We start from the raw sequence: 22,533 nt of genomic DNA, 5'->3' as shown, positions 1-22,533 counted from the left end.
ATACAAATCAATCTTATCATCCTCCTGCCTAAAAAAAAAGAATCTTGGCTTAGTGGTTCTTAACAGGAACCAGAATTATACCTCTAGGGGCATATGGAAATGTATAGAGACAGTTTCGGTCATCATAGGGACTGGCAGACACCACTGACATTTGGAGGGTGAACCAAGATGCTAAACGTTTTTTTTTTTTGTTTGTTTGTTTTTGAGGCAGAATCTTGCTCTGTCGCCCAGGCTGGAGTGCAGTGGCGTGATTCCGGCTCACTGCAACCTCCACCACCCGGTTCAAATGATTCTCCTGCCTCAGCCTTCCGAGTAGCTGGGACTACAGGTGCACGCCACCAAGCCTGGCTAATTTTTGTATTTTTAGTACAGACAGGGATTTTACCATGTTGACCAGGCCAGTTTCCAACTCCTGACCTCGAGTGATCCTCCCTCCTCGGCTTCCCAAAGTGCTGGGATTACAGGCATGAGCTTCTGCGCCTGGCCAAGATGCTAAACGTTTTGTAATGCCTGGTGAAATAGTTCCACACAGGAAGTATCTTAATGCTTGAAGTGCCTCTTCTGAGGGACACTAGCTGGTTCCCATTGCCTGGAATAAAGTCCACGCTCTTTACATGGCTTAAGCCCTTTCTCAGCTGATTCCATTTCTCCTTATCAGCTTCACTGTCTCCTACTTCCTCCCATTCACACTCTGTGTCAGCCACATAACACCAGTCCCCAAATATGTCACTGTCCCTCACAGTTCTTATCTAGTTCCTGTTGTCTTCCTTGAGACACAGTCCAAGTGTCACATATATTCAGTAGAAACAAATATTTATCAAACACCTACTGTGTACAAGTGCTGGAGATATAAAATAAATGAAATGTAAGTTTTCATGGTCTTGTGGGGGATATACATACAAATGGATCATTATAAAACAAGATACTCAATAAAACATGTACAGGGTATTATGGGGGGCCCAGAATGGGTACCAAAGGAAGAGGGAGGTAGTCAGGTGAGGCTTCCTGGAGGAGGTGGTGTCTGCCCTATAAAGGAGGGAAATTAGTGGCAGGTGGTGGGAATATTCCAGGCACCTGCAGCAAAAGTGCTTGGTCCTCATTTCTGAAACCTAATGCTTTAGGTTTCCTTTTCCAACGTCAAACAAAAGTACCAAAGACAGGGTTTTGAGGATGCCTACACTTTGCACTTGGGAAGAGGAGTTACCACAACAATGGTGAGAGAAGACTGATATGGAGAAAATTGCAGCAGTCTCCAGGGCTTCAGAAAACATAGGAGGAGCCTCCCAAAGGCCTCATCACATGCCCCCTGCATGGGAAGAGGCAAGAATGGAAGGAAAGAGACATGGGGCAGGTGACCTTCTCAGTCCAGCCACCATTGACATGGTACAACTCTCATGGGTCAGATAAGATAGATTATTAGATTAGAGAATTATTTCTTTTTGTGCGATTGGCATGCGTTTTACAAATTAAGTCTTTAGAGCTTTTAAAATTCATCCCTGGCCAGGCATGGTGCTGTACTCCTGTAATCCTAGCACTTTGGGAGGCCAAGGCAGGCGGATTGCTTGAGCTCAGGAGTTCAATACCAGCCTATGCAACATGGCACAACCCCATCTCTCTAAAAAATAAAAAATTAGCCATGCATGATGGCACATGCCTGTAGTCCCAGCTACTCCGGAGGCTGAGGTGGGAGGATGGCTTGAGCCCCAGAAGTGGAGGTTGCAGTGAGCTGAGATCGCATCACTGGCCTCCAGCCTGGGCAACAGTGCCAGACCCTCTCTCAATAATTAATTAATCAATAATTAATTAATTCATCCCTGATGATAGCTGTTCACCTCTAGGAAGCACAAAGCCCTCCCTGTGGAGGAGTTCCGTGTTGATACTTGATTAATGAGCCCATATGTTAAGCAGCGTTTCCTTGTTTATGTACATAGGAAACAAGATTGTTGTGGCTTTGGGGTCAGGTTAGGGAAACCACAAAACTATTTACAGCTGCCATCTTGAGTGATGCTTGTCAAAATAGACTTCGCTATTATTTTTTTTCCACAGACTCCTAAAGTTCCAGAGTTGCACGGTATATTTGTCTTAATTATTGCACTGATCTTTAGTAGGCATTTAACCTCCTTTAGAAAGGCAGCATAACCAGAAGGTAGGAGTTATCCCCTATTATTCTCATATCTTCATTGTCCAGAAATGGGGCAGCTGGGAATAGTCTCCTTGTAGCACAGATGGAGCCCGTTATTTATTTACTTGAAAGTAATTTTGTGGGAAGCCAAGGTGGGAGGATTGCTTGAGACCGGGAGTTTGAGACCAGCCTGAGCAACATAGTGAGACCTTGTCTCTATAAAAAATTAAAATGAAAAAAATCAATAATTTGGGGAGAGGGGAAATGGGTAAATGCCTTTGTTTATTTTTAAATTTCAGTTTGTTGTTTTGAATAGGTTCTACATTTATATGGTCAAAATTCAGAATATACAAAAGAACTTACAGTGAGGTACCGCCCAGCCCATTTCCCCAGGCACCCAGTTCCCTCCTCCAGAGCCACTGCTCTTAGTAGCTTGTTGGATAGCCTTGCAGAGATAGTCTGTCCAGTACAAGCCAGTACATATGCAATTGTATCAGATGGAGCCCTTTGGAGGCAGAAGAGTCAGGTGACATGCCAGGGGTGGACCCTGTGTTTTTGACATGAATGTCCTTTCTACTGGGCAGGTGAAATTACTGGGGTTGCTGCAGAATTGAAAGCATTTCTTGTTAGCAGATTATGACGTTATAACCAGCCCGCTTGTACTTGCCAGGCCTCTTCTGAGATAAGCCGTTGGCCCATAGAGAAGACACTGAACAGAGGCCGGGGCCATCAGCACTCAGGTCTGACTCCTGCCTCTCTCTGGGGTGCCTGGACAGACCACTTAACCTCCTTCGGCTTCGGGTTCCTTGACTGTACAATTAGAACATTAGATCAGGTGATTCTGTGGTCATTGCCAGCTGAAAAACAAATCTCTCGTAGGAAAATGAGTGGCTTTGTATTCAAAACTGTTTGGATATTTAGCTAGAAGTTTTTAGTATTTAAGTAAAGCTACATTTTAGAATGATAGCCAAATTAAGAGCCAGTTTAGACTGGGTACAGTGGCTCATGCCTGCAATCCCAGCACTTTGGGAGGTCGAGGAGGGCAGATCACTTGAGGTGAAGAGTTTGAGACCAGCCTGGCCAACATGGCAAAATCCTGTTTCTACTAAAAGTACAAAAATTAGCTGGGTGTGGTGGTGCACGCTTGACGCTTAGGCACGAGAATCACTTGAACCTGGGAGGCAGAGGTTGCAATGAGCCAAGATTGCCCCACTACGCTCTGTTCTGGGTGACAGAGCAAAACTCTGCCTCAAAAAAAACAAAAAACAAAAAAAAAAACAAAAGCGAGTTTAAGAATGAGTGTCGTAGCAAAAGCTTTTGAAATTGAGCACTTTATTGCATTTACGTATCAGGATAACCATTTAGAGAGCAAGGTCTATTTCTCTCTCATGTCCCTAGTGCCTTGAACATAGTGTGCTTTGATTCATTAATAATAATAGAAACAGGCTGGGTGTGGTGGTTCACGCCTGTAATCCCAACACTTTGGGAGGCTGAGGCACGCAGATTGCTTGAGCTCAGGAGTTCGAGATCAGCCTGGTCAGGATACCCCATCTCTACCAAAAATACAAAAATTAGCTGGGCATGGTGACGCAGGCCTGTAATCCCACCTACTTCGGTGGCTAAGGCAGGAGAGTTGCTTGAACCTGGAAGGTGGAGGATCATGCCACCGCATTGCAGCCTGGGCGACAGACTGAGACCCTGTCTCATAAAAGCAAACAAAAATAATAATAAGCAGAAGAACAGCAACAGCAATAATAATAACAGCTAATGTTTACTGAATACTTACAACGTGTTAGGTACTTGATATATTTTCTTTAGTCAACAGATAGCCCCAAACCGAAACAGAGAGATCATCATACAACTGATACCTATGAGACCAGAACCTGAACCCGGACAGGCTGTCTCCCACCTGTGTAATTTGCCTGGAAGGAGAAATTAATGAATGATGTTCTGAAAAAGATCATTGAGAATGGGTATCAAATAATAATGAGAAAAAACACACACTGTCTTCTGTCTTCCAGAAAAAACTGCCTCTGACAGCTCTCGCTCAGAATATGCAAGAAGCATCAATGCAGCTGGAAGACTCTCTCCTGGGGTAAGAGTTGCTGCCTTCAGAGTGCCAAGCGCCATGTGGGTTGGTGGAAGTGGCTGAGCCAGGTGGTGTATGTAGGACCTGTGAGAGGGACTGTGAGCATTGATGGCATGGCTCATCTGCTAGGAGACTAGCTCAGACTCCTTGGGAGAAAGTGGGGTCAAGGCCGCCGGGTTGCTGGAGAATCTTTCTTTTAGTAGGTGTCAGGCTGGAGTTGGATGGCAGAAAGGGCCATTAACAAAAAAGCAACTGATAGGATCAATGCCTATTCTCCTAATCTTGGACAGAAAGAACCTGGTCCCTTCTGTGTTCCAGGTAGCTCAGATTTAGAAACTCTGACCAGACCCTTTCAGTTCTTAGAGTCACATCCTTTACACGCGGTCACCAAAACATCCATGGTAGTTATCTAAAAAGAGTGTATTTTCTGAATTATTGAATTTTTTTTTTACAATTGGCATGTATTCTTTAAATAATTTTAGAATACAGGTAAGAACAAAGCAGTTTTTATTGTAGGAGGGAAGGTATATCCTTCCTTCTGTCTGCTCCTGCCGTGAGGCTGGTATCCTCTAGCCCTGTCTGCTCTCTCTGGCTGTGAAGTAGGCCCTGCTTCCCAGCGGGATGAGACCTTCAGGCTTTTCAGTCCATTTCTCAGCATCTGCAGTTCTCTCGCTGTCCTTTGGAGAATAGTTTCCTCCCACTCTTCACCATTTCTTTCTCCTGTGTGCTGCCATGTTTGGGGGCCCTGGGAGGAGCATGGCCTGTGCCCACCTGGCCAGCATCCTCCTTCCCTCGAGCCTGGAAGTTTTTCCTGTTGGTGCTTCCTCATTCTATGGCCATCCTCATCACACCAGAGTGATACTGTGTGCTAGCGTGGTTATAAGTGTTTTCCAAGTAATAGCTCATTTAATCCTCAAAACAACCTAGGAGGTAGGTCATATCAGCACTTAGAACCATGTTAACACACAACATCACTCCCGTTTTACAGATGAGGTTACTGACAGAGAGGGCAGGAAAATTGCCTGAGACTACACAGCGGGAGAAGAGCAAAGCCTGTATTCAGACTTGGGTAGCTTGGCACCAGAGAGCATGTTCCTGACTACGACACCATGGCCACCCCACACCAGTGCCACATACATTTGTGGTGTCAAAAGGATCCCGCAGAGAGCTTGCAGGGGAAGGCGGGAAGGAAAGGAGAGGGAGGGGGGGATAGAGACTGCGGAGTTATATCACTGCACATGTACTTTGTATGATATTAGCTGCATGTTCGCAAGAACACTAAAAGGAAACGTGATATTCATGTAACAGGGCCCTTAAGTGTTAGCCGGCTATCTCATCTGCATAGCAGAAAGGGAGCCTGGCCAAGGCTGGCCTCAGAGACATAAGATAACATGTAATGACCTTAATGTCTAATTTAAAAGATTTTCAGAGTATTTTGTGAACACTTGGTTTTCACCTGACTTGAGAATCTAATTCTTGAGTAATTTGTTATCTCACTGTTCACACATCCCTCTGCCACCCCCACACACAAAGTGCATGCCTGAGACAGTCATTTTTATTTTAAAGCACGTATCTGTGGACTCATGTTTTAGGCAACACCCTAAATTTATAATATTTTAAAGGCTGTGTTAGGTAGCACCCTAATGCGTTCCTGTCACATGGCAAGCAGCGCTGCATCCACACGATAATCCAGTGCCTGATTTCATGAGCACATGCTCTTCGTTGGGGTGTCTTGTTTTTAAAGGAAGATGCTGGAGACGTGTGGAGATGCTGAGAATCAGCTGGCTCTGGAGCTCTCCCAGCATGAAGTCTTTGTTGAGAAGGAGATCGTGGACCCTCTGTACGGCATAGCCGAGGTGGGTGCTTCACCGTGCAGCACGGAAGAGCCAAGAGTGGTGTGGGCTGGACAGTGAATGTTAAAATTTTAACAGTAGTTGCTGGCTTTAACATACACTTCTTTTTGGAAATAAGGGGAGTCAATCGAAGGTACAAAATCCTTTGCCTTAGAGAAAAAACGTTTGTAAATACTGTCCTTTAAAATGGTTGACCTAAAAGCCCCGAAGTGCATCCCATTTGGTATGTTCTTCTTTTTAGGTGGAGATTCCCAACATCCAGAAACAGAGGAAACAGCTTGCAAAATTGGTGTTAGACTGGGATTCCGTCAGAGCCAGGTAACAGATGGCTTGAGCCAGCAATGCAGCATTGTGTCCCATTCCCAGCACCGGGGAAAGGAAGACCACTGAAAGCAGACACAATAGAAGTGGTCACCAATGTGTGCATTTGATCCCCAGACTGGGTGCCAGCCTGCCAGCACTCCCTATAGGCCTCGTTCTCCCAAGCGTGGCAGTGGGGTTGTCGTTAGAACATCCTGTTCTTAGTGAGCCAGCAGTGAAAGGAAATAATCTAAAGAAAATGAAGTGAGTATATTTAACGGCAGAGGGAACGGTGGCAGTTCTGAGAGCCCAACTCTTAAGAGTGTAGGAATAAACACATCTGTGGCCCTAACGGCTCATGAGGGTCCCGCTGTGTCACAAACCCTGTGTACTTGTAATACCTTCAGTACCAAGAAAGAAGGCACTCACATGGCAGGAACTCATGTAAACCAATGTAGCCAAATCAACGCTGTTGATGTGGGGACTGATGTCAGCGAAGGAGTCTGTCATGATTCAGGGCAGGACTGCTCCCTCTGCTCTGTCCTTGATGGAGTTTTTTGGCTTTTTTCTTTCCTTGTTTTTTTTTTTTTTTTTTGAGACAAGGTCTTGCTGTGTTGCACCAGACTGGTGCGATCCTAGCTTACTGCTGCCTCTAACTCCCAGGTTCAAGTGATCCTCCTGCCGCAACATCCCAAGTAGCTGGGACTACAGGCACATGCCACAGCACCCAGCTACTTTTTAAAATTTTTTGTGGAGATGGTGTCTAGCTGTGTTGCCCAGGCTGGTCTTGAACTTCTGGCCTCAAGTGATCCTCCCACCTTGGCCTCCCAGAGTGCTGGGATTACAGCCATGAGCCTTGGTACCTGGCCTTCCGTGGAGTTTCTGTCACTGACTTACACGACTTTCTTCTCAGGCATGTGACAGTTGGGAATAGGGAAACAGGCACCACCAGCCTCAGTCCTGTTTCCTGCTTTATCACAAGGTTTGACAAACCTCTTGTGTAAGGGGCTGGATAGTAAATCTTTCTGGTGCTGCAGTTGCTCCCTGTTGTAACTGCTTAACTCTGCTGTTGTAGCATAAAGGCAGCTATGAGCAATGCATACATGAATGGGCATGGCTGTGTTCCAATAAAACTTTATTTACAAAAGCAGGTGGCTTGGCTGACCCCAGCTTTGTCAACTCTTTTCATCCTCATTGCAGTCCTGTGAAGCAGATATGATTATTTCTGTTTGACAGATGTGTGGTGATAGAGCTGTCATTTATTGAGTTCTTCTGTGTCTGATGCTTCTATTACAGATTTATGGCTCTAATAAAAGGGCTGCATTTCCTTGTTTCTAAGAAGTGGTTGAGTATTAGATGCATCACTGATTTAATATCAGGTGATTTGGAGAAAATAAACACCAGTTTATTAAATGTACAAGTCAGTTGTGAAGATGAGTTGTGATTTAAGAAACGTTGAGATGAGAAAAGGTATATTTAGGAATTCACATGTGGTGAAGACTCTGCTAGTGCAATTATCAAGTGACTTACCTGACACTCGCCACATGCCAGGGATCAAGCTACTTTCATCGTGTGTCGGCCCATTTGATTCTCCCACCAAGCCATGTTCATTTGTTCATCTGTGTTTTCAACTGCTATCAATTGGGTGCTCAGTGTGCACCAGACTTTGTACTAGACTCTAAATGCATAGGCCTTTCCATGTGACTTGGAGGGAACAGGGTAGAGGTTAGTATAACATTCCCTACTTTTGAGAGGAGACTTGTTTTGCAGATAAGGGAGGGACCTGCATATATTATCTGTATGACTTGCTTTGTGCCTTTAAGAGCATAAATTGCAGTGTTAGGATTCTGACAGCAAAGTCCACTGTCTCCTGGTCGTGTGTACATGTGATGTTCTCTGTCACCTGGGCTGGAGTGCAGTGGTGTGATTATAGCTCACTGCAGCCTTAAACTCCTGGGCTCAGGGGATCCTCCTGCCTCAGCCTCTCGAGTAGCTGCATACTACCACACCCAGCTACGGTTTTTTTTTTTTTTTAAAGATAGAGTCTCTTTCTGTCACCCAGGCTGGAGTGCAGTGGCACAATCTTGGCTCACTGCAACCAAGATGCCGGGTTCAAGCGATTCTCCTGCCTCAGCTCCTTAGTAGCTGGGATTACAGGCATGCGCCACCATACCTGGCTAATTTTTGTATTTTTTAGTAGAGACAGGGTTTCACCATGTTGACCAGGCTGGTCTCAAACTCCTGATCTCAGGTGATCTGTCTGCTTTGGCCTCCCAAAGTGCTGGGATTACAGGCGTGAGCCACTGCACCCAGCCCCAGCTTTTTATTTTTAGTAGAGACAAGGTCTCGGTATGTTGCCCAGGCTGGTCTCAAACTCCTGGCCGGAAGTAAACCTCTCTCCTTGACCTCCCGCAGTGTTAGGATTACAGGTGTGAGTCACCATGCCTGGCCTGTATGTGTAATTGGAATCCTGTGTAGCTGGGAGTGCAGGTCACCCTGCGATACATTTTTGCTCAAGAAGAATGTTCTAATGATTAATTAAACAAGGCAGCAAATGCTCCCTCACTAGAGTTGGTTGAGCAGTATTATAGATGTTTATCTGACAGGAATTTTGCACCTCGAGTGCGTGTATCCCATAGGTGATTTTAATACTGATTCTTGATCTTGCATTCACGGTCTTATTCACTTAATCACAGTAGGTGTTGGAGAAGCTGAAACAATTGAATATTTCTACTTTTACTCATTCCTCTTGCTTTTCCCTGGACAAAAAGTGGTAATAATTAAGTAGAAATCCATTATATGCCAGACATCATATGCGTGCATACGCATTTTTCTCGCCTTTCCTCCTCATGACAATTCCGCAAGGCAGACAGTGTGAGTTTTGTAGATGAGGCAACTGAGATGCATAGAGGCTAAGTCACTAACTAGGTCACATAACTAGTTGAGATAAAGCTGAGCTCCAAACTTGGACATGTCAGACTCTGAAGTCTGTGCCGCTTTCACAACATAGCATCTCCAGTTTTGCTTTGGTGGACTTGCCGAAGCCTTTCGGTGGAGGAGTCACGTCAGGAACACGAAATGGGCAGAACATAGCATTTTGGGGCACTGCAGCAGTCTCGAAAGTTTAGTAAGTAACTAACATGGGTTTTCATGCTGCATTTTATAACATCTGTGTTTACATTTAAAGTGATAGAGCTTTCCACAACACCAGACATACCCATTTTCAAACAGAAGATCAAAGCACATTTGAAAATCAGAAATTGTTTCCTGTGATTATTTCCCACTTATCCCCTATTATTACTATAGTTTCTTTTTTTTTTCTTTTTAGTGCTTTTATTGCTATTGATTAATGCCTACATTATTATTGTTATTGTTGTTTGTAGACATGGAGTCTTGCTGTGTTGTCCAGTCTGGTCTCAAACTGATCCAGCTCAAGTGATCCTCCCACCTTAGCCTCCCAAAGTGTTGGGATTACAGGCGTGAGCCACTGCACCCAGCCTGAGAGCTACACTATTGAAGTTCTGGCTTTTAGTTGCTGAAAGTAATCACAGGTCACAGATGGTAGTATGGTAGTAGAAAGAGCCACAAGAAGTTCTCAGAAGCAGGAGCTGATTCCCAGTGGCACAGGGAACATTTCGGCTCAAAGCAAGAAAGCAAGGAGACCACCTTGCTCTCCTCCAGTGGCAAGGATTCCATGATTGGCCACCAAAAGAAAGGGATTCCATGGATTTTTCTCCAGTAGTGGAGTTTGTGTGAGACGAGATGTGGTTGGTTATGCTCAAAGCAGATCACTACTCCTGGCACTATGAGAGTCCTGTCATGGTGGGAAGCTAACGTCTCCTTTTGCCTGCTTCTGTTCTTAGAGGATAAGCTCAAGAGAAGTTGGCATCCTGGGCAGTGATATCCCTTCCAGGTAGAATCAGTTTTGAGGAAGGATCTATCTCCACTAGGTCCTACCTCCAGCTGTTGTGTATACACAGCTGGTTCTCAAATGCTGGCAACCCCATTGTTTTGCAGGTGGAACCAAGCTCACAAATCCTCAGGAACCAACTTTCAGGGGCTTCCATCAAAAATAGATACTCTAAAGGAAGAGATGGATGAAGCTGGAAATAAAGTAGAACAGTGCAAGGTATGAGAATTCCTTGATAAATGTGTACTTGCATCTTTCTTTTCGGTTTTATGCAAATGAGAGATGAAAGTTCAAATGTAAGTTATTTAATGTTTTAAATAATTTCTATCAGAATATTTTGAATGATTTTAAAGGTAGGTTTTATTTTTTTCTTTCTTACTGTCTAAGACTCTATTATTCTATGATCAGAATAAACATTTTAAATTCAAATAGGATATTTTTAAAAACTTGACAAGATGTCTAAGCTTACTTAAAGATGAAGTCAGAAAAAAGGAAAGAAAACCATAGCAAAACATGTAATAAAGTTACAGCAATTAAAAATGCATAAGAAAATCAAAGAAAAGAAGTAAAACTGTATAAGAAGAATTAAAATAGATCAGTGAAATAGTATAGGTTTTCTGGAATGAATGCTGTAATGTAGGATTTAATATACAGCAAGTGGCTCATATATCCTTGGAGAAGATAAGGATTACTTTTAAAATGTTGCTTGAACAATTGGTTTGTAATTCGGGAGAAATAGAGCTTTTTATCTCATAAATTATAGATAAATTAGATGGTCACGTGATCTCTTTGTACATCCACCTGTGTAGATAGATGTTCATTCTGAATGTTATTTGAGGTGGTAAATTATTTGAGATGGTAAAGGAATAGGTCTTTGGGGAGTCTCTAGACTAGAGTCTAAGTCTGCATTGACTTAGATTTTTCCTGCTCTTATTTTTCATTGTTTTAAAAAAATTATTTTTTTTTTATTTCATGCTGATGTTAAAACTGTTATATTTTAGTTCATTTAGGTCATGACATACTTTGCTTTTCAAAGTAGCAAACCTTGATCAGTTAACTGTAGTTAAATGACTTGTTTAAAATAATATAGTGGGTAGAAATATAATAAAAATATAAAAATAATATAGTGGGTAGAAATTAAAACTAAACTCACAAAGTTATGCCTTTTTTTAAAAAGTTTTTTATGTTTAAAAGATGATATTCAGATACATGCTTCTAGTAAAATAATGTCACAATGGCTTATTTGTGGTCCAAAGAGTTGTAGCTTTGTCAGTATCATTTACCCAGCAGTCTTCTTAATATCTGGTCTAACCTAGCTCTTGGCTATTGCACACAAATTTGGGTAGAAGTTTGGGAAGTCATCATGAGCTGATGTCTCTTCTCTCAACTTCCACACTTGTCAGTACTTCAAATGGTAAAAACTTAGGGAAATATTTTCTGCCTCCTTCTCTCTTTATGCTTACCTTGTGGGTAATTTCCTCAGATCTATGTTCTGTTTCACTGTTTTTCTCTTTAGCTGTGTCTAGTCTGCTACTCAAATAACATTGAGTTTTAATTTCATTGACTATATTTGTCATTTCTGAAGTTCTAATTATTCAAATCTGCCCTTTTTGATACTACATTATTCTTTTCTAGTGTTTCTTATAAATCATTTTAAATATACTTATTTGATAATTTCTGTTAATTCTGTTCTGAAATTTTCTGTGAGAGTGGTAGGAGTTTGCTTATGGTGGATTATTTCCTCATGTGTTTTGTAATTATTGTGAAGTAATTTTAAGAGGGGCTTTATCTGTGGGACTATCAGGGATTGGGAATGAGGCTTCCCAGAGAGTATTACCAGTCCATGTCCATTTTTAATTAAACTTAAATCAGTTTGGGGTTTCTGGGACCACATGTCAGTAAATTTAAACTTCAAACCCTCATGAAAACAGGCCTATGTTTGTGAAATCTCTCGGCCAATGTTTCTCAGACCTAAAGCCCATTTCAAAACAGATGTACTTCCCTGTCATTTCCATGTGATGCTAAGTGCATTTGTTCTAATCTGTTCTTTCGTTTAGAGTACAGTTCTTCAGGAATCTTATCTTTATGCATGATACATGTATACTTGTTTCTCCTTACCAGGCCCCAAAGCTTCAAACACCTTGGTCACCAAGACTGGCACAAACCTGCCCCAGGTCATCCCCAGCTTCCATTGATGCTTAGCTTTCCGACTTTTTCTTTCTTTCTGCTTCTTCTTCTTCTTTCTCTCTTTGTGTGTGTGTGTGTATGGTGGGGTTGAGGGGAATCAAGGAATTTACTTTATTGCTTTCCCAGTTATTCTAAAAGGATGTTCATTACTCCTAACTAGCATTTCCAAGTTTTTATCATAAATGGGAGGCCCGTCACATTAATTTGTGTACCTTGATGCCAAAAATAGAAGTCATTACATTATAAAAAAAAAACTCTCTCTACATATGTATTTTCCAGCATATAAATGTTCATATATGTAATTCCTATGTATATTTATATTTGAAGATTGAAAATACATACCTAATTGCCTAATCTGTCACTTAAATTTTTTTTTTTGGGCGGGTGCAGTGGCTCACGTCTGTAATCGTAGCACTTTGTGAGGCTGAGGGGGGAGGATCACTTGAGGTCAGGAGTTCAAAACCAGGCTGATCAACATGACGAAACCCTATCTCAATTAAAAAATAGAAAAATATTAGCTGAGCGTGGTGGCGTGCACCTGTAGTCCCAGCTACTCAGGAGGCTAAGGCAGGAGAATCACTTGAACCCGGAGATGGAGATTGCAGTGAGCCGAGATTGCGCCACTGGGCTCCAGACTGGGCTACAGTGCAAGCAAGACTCCATCTCAAAAAAAAAAAAAAAAGGTTTTTGTGTTTTTTTTTTTTTTTTTTTTTTTTTTTTTTTACTTAGAGACTAGATCTAGCCCTGTTGTCCAGGCTGGTCTCAAATTCCTGGCTCCAAGCAATCCTCCCACCTCAGCCTCCCAAAGTGCTGGGATTGTAAGTGCGAGCCACCACACTCAGCCTGTCACTGTTTACAAGATTATTTAAGTTTTATATATGTAATTAATTTACATTAGGATATGAAAAAGTGTAAAACAGTATACTATGACGTCTTCCGTCCACCATTATCCTCCTCCTGCCTAATTTCCATTGCTCCCAGTAGGTAATAACTGCTACTAATTTCTTGTTTTTTTCATCAAGACATATTTTTATACATATGTGACAATAACAATATGACATTGCTGAGTGTGGTGACTCATGCCTGTAATCCTAGCACTTTGGGAGGCTGGGTTGGGCGGATCACTTGAGGCCAGGAGTTTGAGACCAGCCTGGCCAACATAGCAAAACCTTGTCTCTACCAAAAATACAAAAAGTATGGTGGCACACGCCTGTAATCCCAGCTACTAGGGTGGCTGAGACAGGAGAATTCCTTGAACCCAGGAGGTGGAGGTTTCAGTGAGCTATGATTGTGCCACTGCACTTCAGTCTGGGTGACAGAGTGAGACTCTGTCTCAAAATAAAAATAAAAATAAAAATATGACATACTCTTCCACCCCATTTTTTTTTTTTTTTTTTTTTTTTTTTTTGGAGACAGAGTCTCACACTGTCACCCAGGCTGGAGTGCAGTGGCGCAGTCTCGGCTCACTGCAAGCTCCACCTCCCAGGTTTCAGGCCATTCTCCTGCCTCAGCCTCCCGAGTAGCTGGGATTACAGGCGCCCACCACTACGCCTGGCTAATTTTTTGTATTTTTGGTAGAGACAGGGTTTCACCGTGTTAGCCAGGATGGTCTCGATCTCCTGACCTTATAATCCACCCACCTCAGCCTCCCAAAGTGCTGGGATCACAGGTGTGAGCCACTGCGCCCGGCCATTCCACCCGTTTTTAAACCCAAATGTTAATAATACACCATAAGTAATGCTCTGTACTTTGCTTCTTAACCAGTGTGTTAAAAATGTATCTTGGAGATCTTTCTGTGTCAGTCATGTGAGAAGCTTCCTTATTCTTTCCGTATGGTTGTACCAGGCAGTTCATGGACATTTAATCTGTGGTGCTTTGCATCACTTTTTCATCTAAGAGCTCACAGAGATTGTTCTCAGGTGCCATTTTGGTTCACTTCTTTTTTCTTCAGTAACGTCTCCTCTTCCATTTACCCAGGATCAACTTGCAGCCGACATGTACAACTTTATGGCCAAAGAAGGGGAGTACGGCAAATTCTTTGTTACGGTAAGCAGCTTCCCTTGACAAAATGTTAAAGCGTTGTTAAAATGGAGTCATTTTAGCTTTTTTGCAAAAGATTTCATTTTTAGTTTTGCTCAGCCATTGTGTGTGTGTCCATCCGATGCTAACGTTACTTTTGTTTTTGAATGTGGGTCTGTTCTCAGTTATTAGAAGCCCAAGCAGATTACCATAGAAAAGCATTAGCAGTCTTAGAAAAGACCCTCCCCGAAATGCGAGCCCATCAAGGTAATGTAACCCGCGTGCGGCTGATGCTTCCTTCTTGCCTCTGCCACCTCTGCCTGGGTTCTTCTTCGCCCTGACTCCTCTGCATGCACGTCCTTGGGATAAAGCTTCTCTGCCTAGGAGGGTACTATTTCCCAGCATAATTTCATCTTCCTTGCTGCATTCTCTAACTTCTTCCAAACCCAAATTAACACACTAATAGAACATTCGTAGTTCTTCTGAAACCTTCAGTTGAAGAGAAAGCTGGCCTCTTTGGGGGAGTGCCTGTGTGTTCTCCCATCTTCTAGAGGCTTGAAAAAGTCCAGCATTGAATGATCCTTTTGCACATCAGTTATTTGTTCCACAGGACTTAATTCTGGCCGTGTGACTCTGAGAGCATCCATTCTAGGGAAAATATTTTGGACTTTCCAACAGAGAAGCCAGTACTTGATGCCACATCATGCACGTCACACGTAATAACAAGTGTGATTGAATCCTAAGACCGTGGTCACTTCTTTCAGACTCCTCCTTTGTCTTTATACTAAGCTTTTGTTCTTGTCAGCACTAATATTTTGCCTGTCATATTCAAGCACACTGCAGATTTTATCTGCAAGTTAGGTGCAGACTGAACTTTCCCCTTACGTTGAGTTTTAAGTTGGGCATCTAAAGCTTTTTTTTTTTTTTTTCCTCCCTAAAGTTTTTGATGCTATGTCTCTCTGATTTACCATTAGAGCGTTTGCTGGCAGAGATGGCACAAGTGGTTGAGTCAGAAATTGCTCAGCCATCCTTGGATCTATTTCACCTGTGGTATATACCTGACATTTGGAGCTTACGCTCCTCTGCAAAACCACTGGTCTTGAGCTAACAGCTGAGTAGGATGACTTCGTGATTTTGAGACTGAGCATGTGTGTGTGGTGTGTGTGTGTGTGTGTTGCGGGGGGGGGGGGTATGGTTTGTGGAGGTGCATACATACCAGCACCTTCAAGAATGCCACTTCTTCTCCCCCTGAATTCCAAGAGATCCTCACTTTCTCCCCAGATTCTGGCTTTGTGCCTGAAAGGTTTTGGATTATGGAATTATAAAATTTTATGTCTTGACTGATCAGATAGTCACCTCTTCAGCATTCTCAGGTGCAGTGTGTCTGATATTCTCAGCCATTGCCCTTGCCTTCCCAAATAATCAAGAGTCCTAGTTCATGGAGGATAGCGTTGAGTCACAATGCAAAGGAATGAGGTCTCTGGAAAATGTTCCCACCTTCCTAGGGACCAACTCTTGCTGGGCAAGTTCAGAGCATCAAGAAAATATATTTATGAGATATCTGCTGTGGGCTGGGCCCCGCATAGGACAAAATAGTAGACAGATCATCATTGTAACCTTTGAGTGACTTAGAGTCTGATTTGAAAGAGGTGATTAACAAGAGGAAAAACAAGAAGATTGGATTTTTTGAGCATTTTTTTTTAAGAGACAAGATCTCACTCTTGCCCAGGCTAGACTAGAACTCTCATTCTGTTTTTTTTCCCAAGGGTATTTTCCCTAGAGAAATATGTCAGGAAGCCATGGAGAGCGGGGATGGGGCAGGGAAGAGGTTAGGATGGAAGAGCCCGTGGAGGAAGTGCGATTTGTCCTTCTTGCTGAGGTCACCCTTCACGAAGTTGCAGTTCAACCCCTCCCACCGCTGCCTGTCCTTGTACTTGCCTCTCACCTTAGTTCTGTCTCTTCTTTCCTTGCTGTCTTCTCTGTTTTCAGAAAGACTTAGCTTGTCCTTACTATATACAAAAAGTGTGACCTCCCTCCACGACCCCCTCACCTCCGTGGACTCCGTTGTCGCATTCATGGTCAGTTGGTGGTAATCTGGTGCCTTCCTGACCTGAACACAACACCCTGTTGAATCTGGTTCTCCTTCATTTTTTCTGTTGGGCACTTCAGATGACCCCTTCCTGCCTGCCACCTGTATTTTCTTACCACCTTCCCACCCCTGAGTCCTTTGCAGTCTTGTGTCTACCCCCAATCACTCTGCTGTTTAGGAAAAAAGAGCACAGCATACTGCAGTTTTCAAAGGAGCAGCAACCACCCGTCAGATCCTGGCATTTGACCCAACATGGGCCATCTCTTTGTTCACGTTTATCTCCTTGCACCACTTGACTACTTCTTTCATTGTGAGGACTCTGCATTGCTCCATTTCTTTTTAAAAAGTTTTTTTCAAGAAGGATTATATATTGTTCTATTTCTGTCTTCTACCCAGAAGTCAGCCTTTCTGAGGTCCAGTCCTTGCTCCTTTGTTCTTCTCTCCCACCCTCACTTCCTCGCCCCCTTTCCCCTAGAAATCCCTTCACTTGGACAACTTTGCCTCTTACCTGCACTTTAATCCTTGCAGCGTCCTAAGCATCGGTTCCCTCTGATGAACAGCCCTCACCTTAAACTCAAAAAGCAAACCAGTTCTCTCTCCACACCAACTGTCCCTTTCTCCCTTCTTGTCTCCCTCATATCACCTTTCCCCAGGTGATTCAGATCTTAACCTTGGAACCCTTTTCTCCTTCCTCTCTTCCATCCAGTGCCTAAGTTCTGTCCATTTTGTCCTAGGCTCTGCCATCCTTTCTTCCCCTGGTCTGCTCTGCTCCATGCTCTCACAGCCTTGGCGTGAACTTGGGATAAGATGTAAATTCCCAGACTCACAATTCCTGATCTTTTCTCAGCCGATTTCCCCTCACAAAGATATGTTAGCCCATTTTTCAGCCTGTTTAATCTTTGTCCATCTCAGGAGACCCCCTCCAACCTCACTTCCTTTGAGAAGCCTTCTCTGACAACTTAAGCCAATGGCAAACACTTTGCCTCCTGATTTGTGCCAGCATTTATTGTCTACACCAGAAGTCGCAAATAGCCATATCTTTAAAAATTGTTAAAAGTTGGTTGTCATCATCTGAAAACCAGATGCTTTGATATAACAATCCTGATTTCTGGCTTCTCCTGAAAGTTGAGAACATCTGGCAGCACTGGCTCTGCTTTCCCTTGTGGCAGTGTTGGTTTGGTGTGGAGGAGTGGTTATCGCCTGTCAGCAGATCGTGCACTCCCAACAGGATTCGTGCCCCTGTGCTACCTAACTGGCTCCTCTAGACAATTGCATTTGCGACCCTCGTCTATACCATCGATCTGCCATGACTTAGCAAATATGTCTTGTCTCGTTACTGATTGTTCCGTGTTTACATGTTTGTCTTATATTCCCTTCACAATTCAGTTGCCCTCTCCCTGAGGGTGGGGAGTCTCTGTGAACTTCACATGTCTCCTACAGTACCTGGCACATAGTAGGTCTGTTGTTTAAGAGGCCAGTGCCTGAGGTGGAGTTTGCCTTATGACTTGCTTCTAGGTCAGTGGTTCTCACTTGTACCCTCTGCCAACATTATACCAGGCTTGGGGGTGGGATCCACTGTATCCAATGTTTACTAGAAAGTTCTAGCAGAGGTTTGAAGCATGCCCACCCCTTAACGTTACAGGGTTGGGCTTGTGGTGAAGGCAGTGGCAGGTGTCATTTGCAGAACTCCCCTGGGTGATTCCAGTGTATCCCCTAGTGGAAGGCTCACATGGCCATTTTCAGCCTGTATTGTGAATCATTGCTTTAGATAAAAGGGATAAAGTATTTCAGGTAAGGTTTGACCTCTGGGAAGGTCCAGACCCCTGGATGCATTTTCTATTGGAAATTCCCCTGGCTGGTGCTGGGCTCCCCACAATTGTGAGAGTGGCTGGTGGCCTGTACCTCATTTTTGTCCCCTACCTCCCTTTCCCTCACCCCTTTCTTCAGTCTTTACCTCTTGCTCTTTCCATCCATTTTTACCTTTCCACAAACTCTCGGTTCTATGGTTTTGTGGGATTTTATTTTTCTTCCTTCCCCATGTGCAAATCATGAAGGCCTCTATCCCTGCTATGACATAGGAGAGAGTGTAAGAGGACACACTGGAGTACATACTGCCTTCTTCCAACCCAGCTTTCTAACAGCAGAGCTGCTAAGGGACCAGTGGCCAGTAAAGGTGCAGAGAAGGACATGAACCCTTCCTGTTGTTGGAAAGATTTAAGTGTTTCTCCCTGGAGCAGTTTTCACAACTGATTTGCCCTCCTTTGCTTCTGCGAGCTGCTCAGATAGCACGGTATCTCTGCAGCTTGCGCAGGCAGGCCAAACTCAACCAGATACTTCTTATTCTAATTCATTTGTCCATTCTCTAAATTCTTCTTTCTATTTTACTGCTTTATTGTATTTGTGCTAAGCTGCCTCATGACCTGAAGATAATCTAAAATATGGCTTTCCTGCCGTCAGCATAGCCTTCCGCTGCTTTAGGGCTGCAGATACTGCATTTCTTTCCACTCAGAATTTTTCGGAGCTGTTTGGGGATGCGGCGTTCTGAAGCACTGCATGCCGTGGAGATGTCGCATCTAATGGAGAGTAACTGCAACGTGGAGAGTTCACGTTGGCCATCTCCAGTCTTGTATGACAGATGCTTAACTTGTGTTTGAAATTTTCAGAGATTATTCCCATTTTTTCATAGCAAAGAGTCTATTTCTTGTCCTCTAGCTAGAAGGCTTTGCCTGGCTAGAATAAATTTCTTTTCAACGAAACAGTATGCTCTGGCGAATCTTCCTTTTAGTGCAGGGCAGCCCACTAAACCCACTGGCGTGTGTTACTGAAGCGTGGTGCAGGTGCAGCGCACCACTGCAGCTTCTGGGCAGCCTGAGTTGGGTGCCATCTAGGTGCGCTCAGGCCTCTGTTCCACATGTAACTGCCCCAGCCTGGTCCATAGTTTGTGCTGCTCCAGTAGATGGCAGATAACAAAAGCAAATAGAACAGATGTATCCCCTCTTCCCAGAGCCTCAGCTACCAGTCTGCTAGAAAAGTGCATTGGGTAGTTTGGGGAGAAAATAGCTTGGTAATGCCATGAGTTTGCTGGGTGTCTAACTGAACAATTTGCTGCTCTAGATAAGTGGGCGGAAAAACCAGCCTTTGGGACTCCCCTGGAAGAACACCTGAAGAGGAGCGGGCGCGAGATTGCGCTGCCCATTGAAGCCTGTGTCATGCTGCTCCTGGAGACAGGCATGAAGGAGGAGGTGAGGGGAGCTTCGTGATCCTGGGCACCAAGTCTCCGTGCCCCTTTTTCTGCCCAGAGCACCATGCTCCCCACCAGCCCCCTGTCCGCCCCCTCCCTTAGTTATACAGCCGTTGTCTGTTTTGTGTAAAACAGTGGCTTTCAAGCTTTTGTCACCATGATCCATACTTTAAATTGCAACCCTGGTCCTTATGATACCTATCTGCCTGTGAATGAAACAAAGGTTTTACAGAACAATATTTATCTTTCCTGCTTGTGGTACACCCTGACCTCTTCGTGTCCTGTTTGATTGTTTCATTTAAAACTCTGGTTGTGATTTGTGACAGTAGATTTCGTGACGCACTAATGGGCTAATGAGCTTTAGTTTGCATAGTATTATGCAATTTTTTTGGGTGGGGATCATTTACATACTTAATTTTACAGGATTCTTACCCCAAACCTCCCATGAACCAAATAAGGGAGTTTTTATTACTCTTCTTGTATAAATAAGGAAGTCAGCATGCAGGGAGTTTACACCAGGTCAGAGCCAGAATCAAAATGCAAGACTTTTTTCCCCCCTTTTTAAAACTTTGTATTGAAATAGAACGTACACACAGAAAAGCATACATATCACAGGTGCACAGCTTGATGCGCTTGCATGACTAAACCCACCCATGGAATTGGCACTCAGATCAAAGAACACCCCGGAAGCCATCGTTGTGTTTGCTTCCAGCCACTCCCCTTCTAACAGCCTAGGTTGGTGCTTCTTGTCTGGGGCCAGATTTGCTTCCCAGGAGACATTTGTCAAGGTCTGGAGGTATTTTTGATCATGACAACTGAGAAGAGGAGGTGTTACTGTCATCTAGTAGTAGATAGAGGCCATGTGTATATTCGTCCATTCTCACACTGCTATAAAGAACTACCTGAGACTGGATAATTTGTGATGAAAAGGGCTTTAACTGACTCACAGTTCCACAGGCTATACAGGAAGCATGGCTGGGGAGGCCTCAGGAAACTTACAGTCATGGTGGCAGGTGAAGGGGAAGCAGGCACAGTGTTGACATGGTGGAGCAGGAGGGAGAGAGCGAGTGCGCGTGCAAAGGGGGAGTTGACACACACTTTCAAACAACCAGATCTCGTGAGAGCTCACTCATTATCACAAGAACAGCAAAGGGGCCTTCCAACACTGGAGATCATAATTCCACATGAGATTTGGATGGGGACACAGAGCCGAACCATATCAACATGGATGCTGCTAAACATCCCACAGGGCACAGGACAACCTCCAACAAAAAATAATCCAACCTAAAATGTCTGTAGTGCTGAGGTCAAGAAATTCTGCCTAGATTAATCTTCTTCCTGCCTGTCCCTGTGCTTGGGTACATGCTCAGCCCTCGTCATTCCTCCTGAGAGCCCTGCGGGGCAGGCAGTACCACCGCCGTCATAGATAAGAGCTGAGCAGAAGTCGGGAAATCCCCATCAGAACACACTGCCCCTTAGTCTGAGTCTCCCGACCTGCTCTTGATGCTGATGGCTTTTCATTATCTTTAGGGCCTTTTCCGAATCGGGGCTGGCGCCTCCAAGTTAAAGAAGCTGAAAGCTGCTTTGGACTGTTCTACTTCCCACCTGGATGAGTTCTATTCAGACCCCCATGCTGTAGCAGGTGAGCGCCAAAGACTGTCTGCAAATCAAGTCACCCTCAAGGCAGTGGGCAGGTTCTGTCTCAGACAGATGGTCAGTTAAAATCCAATTTCAATTATAGGTTTCAGTGACAAAACCGAAGTGGCCTCTTGCTACAATTCCTTAGTGTATATTCATGTAATGTTCACATGTGTCTTCTTTACTCCTTTTTGTTTTTCTATTTGCTTGATGATTAAAGGAGGAAGTAGCTTACAATGCAAATATTTGGAGACATACTTGTATTTTCTTCCCATCTTTCATAGTCTCCCCCCACCAAATTCATATCTACCCAGAGAAATTATGTCTATTAAGGGAATGACTTTAAAACTAAATTTATTGGTAATTAATTTCTTAAAACATTGTTTTTGCAAGAGAGTGAATTTGTTTTATGAACATTTTAGTCTCTAACCACTCTTGCCAACTTAACGATTTGTTATATACACCTTGGAAGATTGTAATTGAGATCATTTTGATCTGCAAAATAATATGTCCCAAGATTCTTAGCCTTACTCCTTTTTCATACTCAAAGAGAGTGTTAATGATTTCAGGTGCTTTAAAATCCTATTTACGGGAATTGCCTGAACCTTTGATGACTTTTAATCTGTATGAAGAATGGACACAAGTTGCAAGGTAAGTGTAAAGGACGCAGAGTTGTGAAGGGAGTGATGTGATATTGTGCCCTATTTGTAAATCGTTTTATTCTCAGGGATCATAACATTAAAATAGCATATTTGTTAAATAATACATGTCTCAGCTCTTATTTATGTTTAGAATAAAAATATCGAGTAATGTAATTATTAATGTAGGAAAGTCACCACTTAGGCATTGGTTTAAATTTGTGCTACGTGGATGAAGACGTAGAGTGGTATCCATATTAATGGATTTGCAAATTTCTAGCCCCCTTTATGTGGAAGAAAGCCCTGTAACTGGGGATATGGGTTATACTGGCCCGTGGCAGTGTACCTTTTGAGCTGTATGCAAACTTGCGTGTGCAGTGGTACAGTTGGCCTTTAAATAGCATGAGGATTAGCAGCAGTGATACACTACATAATTGCAAATTCAAG

General features: G+C 43.5%; 1 protein-coding gene across 5 annotated transcripts in view; it reads left to right on the top strand.

Annotated features, from left to right (window-relative positions):
- ARHGAP17 (Rho GTPase activating protein 17) overlaps window positions 1-22,533 on the top strand; it is a 98,314-nt gene that overhangs the window by 41,974 nt on the left and 33,807 nt on the right. For all 5 annotated transcript variants that reach the window (XM_030925140.1, XM_030925141.1, XM_030925143.1 and 2 more), the window contains exons 4-12: window positions 4,144-4,217; window positions 5,956-6,067; window positions 6,306-6,382; window positions 10,382-10,493; window positions 14,439-14,507; window positions 14,666-14,747; window positions 19,684-19,811; window positions 21,341-21,452; window positions 22,018-22,099. In XM_030925140.1, the coding sequence (XP_030781000.1) occupies window positions 4,144-4,217; window positions 5,956-6,067; window positions 6,306-6,382; window positions 10,382-10,493; window positions 14,439-14,507; window positions 14,666-14,747; window positions 19,684-19,811; window positions 21,341-21,452; window positions 22,018-22,099 (848 nt within the window). The remainder of the gene's footprint in view (window positions 1-4,143; window positions 4,218-5,955; window positions 6,068-6,305; window positions 6,383-10,381; window positions 10,494-14,438; window positions 14,508-14,665; window positions 14,748-19,683; window positions 19,812-21,340; window positions 21,453-22,017; window positions 22,100-22,533) is intronic.

Source organism: Rhinopithecus roxellana, chromosome 20 (genome assembly GCF_007565055.1).
Source record: "Rhinopithecus roxellana isolate Shanxi Qingling chromosome 20, ASM756505v1, whole genome shotgun sequence".
NCBI lineage: Eukaryota > Metazoa > Chordata > Mammalia > Primates > Cercopithecidae > Rhinopithecus > Rhinopithecus roxellana.
The sequence above is the reverse complement of the archived record's forward strand: the minus strand, read 5'-3'. Positions and strand labels throughout refer to the sequence as shown.